This window comes from Aythya ferina (genome assembly GCF_964211825.1).
Source record: "Aythya ferina genome assembly, chromosome: 4".
NCBI lineage: Eukaryota > Metazoa > Chordata > Aves > Anseriformes > Anatidae > Aythya > Aythya ferina.
The window spans coordinates 56308650-56318383 of record NC_140300.1 but is presented as its reverse complement, the minus strand read 5'-3'; the positions used below and the strand labels follow the sequence as shown (position 1 = coordinate 56318383).

The following is a 9734-nucleotide window of genomic DNA, read 5'->3' as shown; positions in this document are numbered from 1 at the left end:
CTGAAGTCAGCAGTTTCCATAAAGTGGGTCTAAATGCAGATTGAAGGATCTCTTCTGTGTATATATGTAACTACCAGTGCCAACCTAATTATTTCTAATCAAATACTTTTTGTCATATTTTTACTCAGGAGAACATGAGAGAAAACAGTTCTAAGTGATTTTTTTTTTTTCTTTGGCTTTTCCTTATCTATAGAAGATTTGACTTTGTGAGGTATATTTAATGTTTTCTCTAAAGTAGGCCACCCGAGAGATCCCATGGAGTAATTCACTTTGCTGAGTTAGCAGACTAGGCCATTGGACAGAGGAAAAAAGACACTGCCAACTGTGAAGCAAATGAATCAATACCCGTGCAACTGGATCGCTTTGCTTCTGCCGATAGAACCAGAAAAGCGATAGCGCAGCTGTAATATCTGACATACGGGTTTAAAAAGCAAATATAAACACAACACACACGCACACATAGGGTTGGCTTTTATTGGAAAGCCTAGATGCAATCTATAGTTATCAATTTGTGGAAAATTCAGGACACATATAAAGTTAAGAAGGCAAATTAAAAGAACAATACAAATCAGACGAAATATACATCTCAAAATATCAGGATAGCATTTTGACTGGCATTGCCTAAAATACTTAGAATCTCCTTTTTTGTAATATGTTTCTTTTAATTATACATATTTTTTTTCTTTAAAAAGATCTTTTGTTTATATATTCCCCAAGGTCACTATTTCCTGCAGGAGCACGTCCAGATCACAAGTCTTTTTTTAGCAAGAAATAGGCTCATTATACCTACTAACAAGGCCACTAATTGGCTTGATTTGACTTTATCTAAAATGATCACCAACAGATACTATAATTTGTTGTTTATTGGTGCCAGAACAAAGGAGAAGGAACTGGTACGCGTCAAGTAGAAGATATATTTCATTGTTGACATGTTATACAAGCTTTTCATATTCAAACAGAACAGAAACATTTGACATAATTTAGAATATGAGCCTATTTCAACAGAGAGCACTTACAGCATGCTAAATACAGTGCTGTGGAAGAGCCACCCAACAGAACTGCGAACACCTAGCATTTTACATCTTCAAAAATAATACGTAGATCAATGACACGCCGCTGGGGTCTGACATATCCTCCTCTCTAAATTTAGGGCCCTCAAGGCTTCAAGGGTAAAAATACTAACAACTAATCTGTGCTTTCATTCTAATAGATGATTAGCATTCATTATATGTGTAATTACTTCTGTATGCTCTACCAAATACACACATACAGTAACAGCACCGATACTGTAGATTCGGTAGCAACTTGGCCGGGAGAAATTCAGATCTGTTTATCAAACAATCCTAATGTGCAATTTAGAGTATGTAATACCATAGACTCTCAGAATACAAAGCAGTTAGAAAACTATTTTTATTACATCCACTTGAACCATTCATAGTTAAGACACGTTCACTTACTATGTTTTGTCATTATAATACATGGATAGAAATAACTGTGTATATTTCAATGAACATCAAAAAAAAAAAAAAAAACAAAAAAACAAACCAATTTTGTCTCATCTTAAAAATATTTGTTTTTGTGGCTGAATTTAGTGCTCATGAGAGTAAAGCTCTAAGAATGGTTTCAGCCAAGACGTAGAACAGATGCCATAGATGCCCCTACAGGCTTCCTATAAGGAACCAGCTGCACGCTTCGGTTACGTCCTGCAGCAAATACACTGGGCCTTGGAGCAGAGCATGCCAAATCTATGCAGTGGTGTTGAGATGCAGACTAGGCACTAGGATTAGACCTTCCTCTCCATCCCCGTGTTCTGTTTTCACAGTAATGGGATTTGATCTGCCAGCTGAAGGCCAGGAAATGAACCTGCTGAACAGCCTGCCTGCCTAAAGAGCTATTGTGTAGCATCAGGTCAGAGGTACGCTTCTTCTATCTGGAGTTATAACATCTAAAAGAGCTGTACTATACAGAAGACAAAGTTGACATAACTGGATGAAACTACATCATTTCTTCTTCTTCTTCTACATACAATTTGCCAAGCACCTGAGACACTATTCTCTCCATTGTGAAACAAAGCTTCTAAAAAAACAACAGAAACCCCACTTGGTATGAATAAATGTCCATTTATTACGTTAGGGCTGAAAAAGACAAGGAAAACCCAACCTATTAAAGTCTTCCATCATAATAAACGAGACTTATTTGGTTACTGTGCCTTCTAACAATGACTGATGAAGTGGCACTGGCCTGGGTGACAGGAGAGGTACAGGAGGGAAGGGAGCTGCAGTCTGATTCAGCCAGCCACTTTGGAGTGTTTCATCCTATCAGCAGAGTGATAGATGCACAGCTTTAAACCTAATACAAAAATATTAACACTTTTGGACATTAGTTATCACTGTTATATCTCTACAATATAATCCTTTATACTGTACAGCTATAACATAAAAGGTGCAATTCCTTTTTCTTTAAAAAAATCACACACAGCACATGTTTTTATCATTTTATTTTTAAGTATAAACTTTTTTAAACACTTTACATAAATTAACTCCTCTGAGACTAATATTTGATGTACAGTAAATTGTAATTCATATAAAAATCCATAAACAACTTGTCTCACATAATTTACAAAAAAATCAGGGTTTCCTTTGCTTATCTGTAACAAGGATTCTACTTGCCGTTTTTCCCCCCAAGGCAAACCATGTTAGCATTGTAAAATCCATTATTAAATTCCCATGGTAGCATAAGTCACTTGTGCCAATGTCCTTTTAGAAAGCAGCACAGTTTAAAGCAGTTGGGTTGTCTATAAACAGTAATTTTTGCCCCACGTTTTAAAATTAACAGATATATACCACATCCTATGCAGTGAGAGAGAGAAAAAGAGAGAGAGAAAGAGAGAGACTACTTCTGGTAAGCAAAGGTCAACAATTCAGTAACATTTGGAAACACTGTATGGGTCTGTATCTTAATTGAATACAGTGCCTCAAAGGAACAGACAGCCTGTTGCAAAATCTTTAGGCCTTTTTCATTTCTTTTTTCTTCTTCTTCTTTTTTTTTTTTTTTTAATACTTTTCAGTCCAACTTGAGTGCAGCGATATGCATATGTAAACATATTCTTTAAAGCAGATCACCTTTAAGGTCATTGAGAAAAAAAAAGTTTTGTCATTAGCAGTATCATTCTTCTGGAAGGCGCTCTTTTCCTTAGAGTCCGTTCGGATTGTGCTACAGAAAAAATCTGAGCAAAGATGTAAGCTTAGGCTCAAGTAGTAATGCAGCAAAACAGTTTGGTCTCCTTTTTAGAAGACACTGGTACACAGTCTCTTTGGCAGCCTGAGCTAAGCCAGTGTGTTACCTCTTTCCTATCTCACTTTGTCTGAGGAACTGTATATTGTTAGCGCTGTCTGCTAATTCTGGATATTGCTCCACAGAGAGTACATAGTACCCATCATATCCTTGTACCTTCCCAGCACTTAGCAACTGCCTCTTTTCTCCCTCTGTCCACAGCCTGGCGCCTTCCTCTCCATCCCTTACTCTCTGTTGTTCTCTGGCCCAGGCACTGGAAAGGGCTCTTTGCCTGGCTTGCTCCAGTATTCGGGCTTTCTCCTCATCAAGCGTCATGCCATAGCGGACGTGAAGCGCTAAAGCACCGTACTGCATCTCAACATCGGCAAACCTACGAGTCCTGCCGTTTACCACGGTCGTGGACTGGGAAACGGTGACGTTGATGCCATTCTCCAGGGCCTTGCGCCCACTCGTCAGCCTCAGCGTCCCAAGGTCACTCTCGGGGGAGGTGGTCTTGATAAAATAGTGCGTGTCCTTTCCTTCCACGGTGAAATGCAAGTTTTCTAGGTAGTAGGCGTTGTTCAGAACAGCTGCCACTTTTATGCAGTCCTCGTTTGCGATGTTGAGCACGTTCGTTTGCACTTTCCCTTGATTGACAGCCAGCATCACCCCTTTCCCGATCAGAGACTTCACTGTAGCAAACCACAGCCACGACTTCTCTCCGCTGGATTTCCGTCTGCTGACCTGCACTTCTGCCATCTTTCCCAGGGAAAGGAAAGCCTTTGCTTGTCTCGCCACTTGTTGTTGCACTCCAGAAATTGGCTGTAAACAAGAACAGAAGTTTTACCAACCATCTGTAGCCCTCTAGATGCCAAACAGGCAGGCTTTCTTGGTGCGCTGCCCATGGACGACAACAGGATATGCCACAACTGACAGTGCCAAGGAGTTAATTAAATCTACATACTGCTTGTTCTACTGAGCTACAAGACTATTTGGTTTGATAATGTTTCTCTCTTTGTCTCCCTGAGAACCTGCGCATGCACAAAAGCACTGTTTATTTCACAGGCTACTTAGTGGGCCACACAGGACAGACTTGCAATTCTAATACTTGATAGGGGAAAGAGCTGTCTGATACGGTGTTGTCTCATCCTACAGTTCCATCTAAATTGAGGAGGTTTTTGCAAGCCATGAAGCTGTGCTTTAGGAGAACAAACCTTTCTTTACACCTAATCAGGAGATGCAGCTTCTTAATTAGCTGTGGTCCAAGACCAAACTGCAGGGAGGGTCTCATATCCCCCGAAGCTGGTAAAGGAAGGTGGCAAACCATGAGAATAGGCTTTATGGCTAAAGAGGAGGAGGTAAATGGTACGGAGCAGAGGAGCGAAGTGTCGGGGACTGATGCTCTTCCCTGCAAATACTGGCACAAACTGACAAAAGGGGATGTGTGAAAAAGCTGCAGCCACTCCAGCTACGTGAGCATCCATTTCACTTCAAGTCTCAGCATGCTGGCTGGGGCCTGAAAGGGACGAGCAGCCTCTCTCCAGGGAACTTCAGAGGGGCGTAATCCTGAATATGGCAAAGTGCTTTGTTGACAGCTGGCAAAGAAAAGGGGCAATGAATGAAAATAACCAACAGGCAAGTCTAAAATACGCTCACTTATTACTTCACATTTTCCCTTATCTAGGGTGCTCTTGTTGGCAAGGTAGGTGTGCCATAAAGGGGAGGAAATCACAGTTGCAGTTCTGAGGTGCAAAGGCACACGATGGGAAAGCAAGGATAGGAAAATCTGTTTTAAAAGTTTGTTTGACTGTTAAAAGCTACGTGTAGGCCAGTCTGCTAGATGCACTCTTGGTAAGGTGAGAAGACAACCAGGGACCTGGACCTGTCAGCAGAACTGCTGTGGTTAGCCCCTACAGCAAGAAAAGTAGGAGCAGCCAGCAGAAATGGTTACCTAGCGTGGCCAGACAGCGGGGCAGCTCACGTTATGGGGTCAGCTGTGGCTAGGATGAGACCTTACCACTGTGCAGAATAGGCACATCCTATCAGTCTAACCCTGGGGCTTAACAACAACAAGCTGTGAATGAGATCGTATTGACGGAGGTGGAGAGCAGACAGCTGCCCTAGCAGTTGTCTCAGCAGGAAACAGAGAGAAAGATTTAAATAGCTTTGGCTGCACTTTTGAAAAGGAGTAGTTAGTTTCTGTAGATTATCCAGCTTATCTTCCAATTGACCCCTTTTCCTTTCAGTAAAATATTGTTTAAACCCACTTAACTCCTGACTGACAAATAAGGCACGAGCCTGTTCACTCTTCTGAAATTTTTGGATGGGATACCAAGCAGGAGTCATTAACACAGACTCTGCAATCTTAATGCAGCCTTGCTGCTAATCAAAGCCTGGCAAAAGGTTTGCAAAGGCTTCTCTGCTTTGCCACGAGGGCAGCTTTCTGGAGGGTACAGTTCCTGAGGGAATTCAAATTGACTTGGGCTCTCAACTCTTCTTAAAGGTGGCAGCTTCTTGTCTGCACTTGCTAACAAGTATGAATTTCAGCTGTTCTGAATCCTACAGGAAAGCTATTGAGCACAAGATATATTCTAGCCAGCACACTCATCAGCGAGAGCAGCAAGATGCTGTAACAACTTAATGACAAAATTTGTTTATTTTTAACGTAACCTCAGAGCTCTGAAGCAAAACCTCAGAGCTGGGTACAGCTCACTCCCCAAAACGTTTCAAAATACTGAGTGTTTCTTATGTTTACGTCTGGCTCCTGGTTGCGTTTGCTTATTCAACAGTGAATACTGAAGTTACAAGTTCTTCCTACCTGAGAATTTTGCATCTTTGTTTTCCTCCCACATCTCTCTCCCTCCTCCTTTGTCATGTTGCATGTCCCTGGCACTCCTCACATGCCTCCCTGGTACTCCTGTCCTGAAGGAAGGTTTCTGACAACTAGATGGCTGCTCCCATCTCTTCCTGGTGCCCTTTCCCTGGTGTTACTGTGTAATTGTGTTCTTTAGCCTTTGAGATCTAAATAAACAGTCTCTAATGGTTCTTCACAGCAGTGCCTGATGACAGGTCTCTGATCTCCTGATAACAGCCCAGGGTACACGCAATGCTCATTACTGCTTCTGCTATTCGTGAACCACGCCATTCTCCTGGTGTGCTCTACGGTCTTTCTCCATTACTTGGTCCCTGGCTATTAAACTATACAGATAGTGGTCACTTTGTGCATGCAGAACTCCCTTCCACATATTCCCTTCTGCTGGGCCACCTTTTAAATGATTTTTTTTTTTTTTGTCTAAATTAGCTTGCAAGGTTTTAATCTTGTAAAGTTCACTATCATGATTCTTGTAAAGAGAGAACGGTTTCTTTGATCTTTGAATAATAATATGATTTGTAAACAACGTTTTTTTTAATAGCCGGTTTGGATTTTAAGTTTTACATTCATTTCTTTTATCATTCAAAATTCTAAGAGGTTTTCAGGTTTGAAGTTCATTTTCTTCCTCCCAAAAGAACTTCATAAGCACCTGGAGTTTTGGTTTTATGTAATGTAATGGATTTTACCTCAGGTAATTTCATTTTCAATATTTTATCTTTACATATAAAACATGGTTAATATTAAAGAGAAGTAAAATTGTAGTGGTGCCTGGTATGCATAATTTATATCACCTGTTCTTCTGTTTATTTCACAGTCTATTTTTTGCTACAGTGTTCAGTTTCTGCCTTCAGGCAGAGTGTTAGTACAAATCTAATCTCTGTAGTTTCTGCTAGGAAACTCAGACATCTTTAAAGGGTCTTAAACTTCTTTTAGTTGATTATTGTCCTTCTGCATTTTTATTATTGCTGAAAGCAAACAAAAAGCTTATTTAAAATTGTACCTAGCTTAGCAAATCTGTAAGAAAGAACATCATCTGTAACTTCTTAAATTATTTTGAAAATAAATAGATAAAAATCAGAGGTTTGAAAAGTACTGTTCAGATTTAAGTTAGCAAGTAGCCCTGGCAGGATTATCTATGCCTATTAAAAGCTGAATAGGAGGGAACATTCTATCTCCTTCCATTTGTATGCTTAGCTTTGTTTCTTACAGGTATATCTTCCCATTGCTGGCTCTTCACAAGTTCATAGGAGGGTTCTGTTAAATCAAATTTAGGAACAGGAAAACCGGGAATGGCGTTGTGCAGATGGAAGCCGAATGTCACCAGCCAGCTGTTAACATCTGAAAGAGTATAAAAAAAGAGAGAGAAAGAGGAAAATATTAGAATTGTTCCGTATTTTGCAATTATTTGTTACCATTTGTACAGGGAATAGCTTTTGACGTAGTTGATCTCCTTCTGTAATATGAAAATTATTCAACAGTCTTTGCTTTGATATGTATGGATTTAGATTTGTGCTACAGCTAGAATAGCAAGCCAGTGTAGAAAACCTGAAGTCCTAGGCTTACGTCAAATTTCTACTCTGTGTTCCAGGCTCTTTTGAAAGGTACTGCAGGTTTCAGAAATCTTAAAGGCCTCAGTGACTTCCAGAACAAATATAGGAGCATGACTGGGTGAGATTTCCTTCCAATATAGCCTAAGCTAACTGGGATTTCAGGGTCAGACTGATCACTCTCTTTGTCATACCTTCATCATCAATACATCAAAATAAAGCGAAAAAGTGCTGCTGAACACATCCAGTTCTTTTGTTATAATGTTTTCTTGTAGTGTCTTCAAACTGTATCTGAAATAACACCTTTACAGTCAATTACCTCTTAAATGATTTGGTATTGAATTTATGTTGATTCAAGAGAAATCTCCCTGTCTTTCGGATGAAGTCAGATTGATGAAATTAAAAACTAATGAAATGTATTATAATTGTGTCAGTAAGTAGACAGAATACTAAATTAGCATTAGATAACATTATTTATGATACACTTTATGTTCTGTTAAAATAAATAAATTAGGGATGCCAGCAATTAACTAATTAACAATTGTTGGGCAAGAATGGGTGCTCTGCCTTGCTAGTTTTGGTCTTTCTACCCTATCTTTCACAAATATTAAGCTTGGTGGAAGGTGGCAGAGTGCTCCTTATTGAGTCTAGTAGTTTTTATTTAAGAAAACTCCATACAAGTGGAAGAAGGAACAAAATGCTTCCGAATCTTAAAAAATATGTACCCAAAAATAATTTATAACCTTTCCAGATAAATGATATGCCTCATGAGGCTCTGGATCTAAAAATGGCAGCCAGCTGAATTAGTCATTGTAATGATAACCTCGTATAAGCAGCACGTGTCTATGTATTCCATATGTGGAAGATGTTAAGAGAAAAACGAAAGCTGTATTATGAGGGCAATTTTTGAACCACGTGCATCATTTTCAATGCCACAAACAATCTGATTGCAACTGCATCCCCTATAGCACATGCTGTTAGAAGAGGCCAGATCCAAAGGTTTACTATCATCCTTGCTCCGAGGCAGCCTGTTAGCAACCTATTAATAGCTGCTGGTTTTCAAATTAATGCAAACCCACTTAATTCCTAGTATGCTTCTCTGAGTGGTAGCCTCACAAAGTGGAGCTGAGCTCCTCCTTTGTCTAGTGCTGTCTGTGTAAAATTTACATTTATTCAAATACAAAAATTCAAATGATTCTGATTGAGCCATGCACTTTTCAGAAACTTCTGGTGATGTGCGTTATTTTCTGTATGTAGATTAATGGAAAACAATACACGTCACTACCTCTAGATCCACAAAAAGCATATAGAGGTTCCCTAACAACTCAATTGTACAAGTGGCATGTCAGCAGCTTTCTGTTGCCAAAAGAGAATTTTGTATTATTTTTTCCATGTCCTGTTCCGTACTCCCTGGTCCTCCCTGTGTAGTCAGTGGGCTATATATCATTGGTGGATTTCTCTTTCTTAGCCAATTTACATTAGCAGCCTTGCAAAAACCCACTCTAGCAACTATCAGCCAACGTACTTCCAGTGAATATTTTCTGCTGTGTTCATGAATTTAATTGGTCATAGAAAGACTCCTCCTGCCCTTGCTACCTTACATTCTCACTCCCTCTTCTTTTTGGTACATAAATATGTATTTCTTACTGCCCAATAGCCCTGATCCATAAAAAAAAATCTGACTAATTTAAGTGTAAGGAGATTCTCATGAGTGTTCTTGAGGGGATCTTGCTCTTGTACTTGCTCAAGCAGTCTATTTATTTTCATTATGAGAACACTTGGCAATGTGTTACAATACTAGAAGGAGAATCTAGAACTCCCCTTTCCTCTTCCAATACACTGAGATCTTTGAGCAACCCAGTGTTACAGTTCAGGAAGAGATGTATTCCACTGGTACGTTGAAATGTACTTTGGAAAACTCAACTTCTATGTATACTGAGATACTCTGAATTATCATTTTGTGTCAAGTCTAACACTAGGACACCATAAGGATTGTGTAGGACACAAGTAGATCTCTTACTGTAGTTACCTAAGCCTAAAAG

At 39.6% G+C, this 9734-nt stretch overlaps 1 protein-coding gene across 15 annotated transcripts in view; it reads right to left on the bottom strand.

Moving 5' to 3' along the window:
- Positions 1-456: 456 nt before the first annotated feature.
- TENM3 (teneurin transmembrane protein 3) overlaps positions 457-9734 on the bottom strand; it is a 1337386-nt gene continuing 1328108 nt past the window's right edge. For all 15 annotated transcript variants that reach the window (XM_084518183.1, XM_084518194.1, XM_084518190.1 and 12 more), the window contains 2 exons: positions 7353-7483; positions 457-4095 (listed from right to left, as the gene is read on the bottom strand). In XM_084518183.1, the coding sequence (XP_084374309.1) occupies positions 3340-4095; positions 7353-7483 (887 nt within the window). In that variant the 3' untranslated portion in view covers positions 457-3339. The remainder of the gene's footprint in view (positions 4096-7352; positions 7484-9734) is intronic.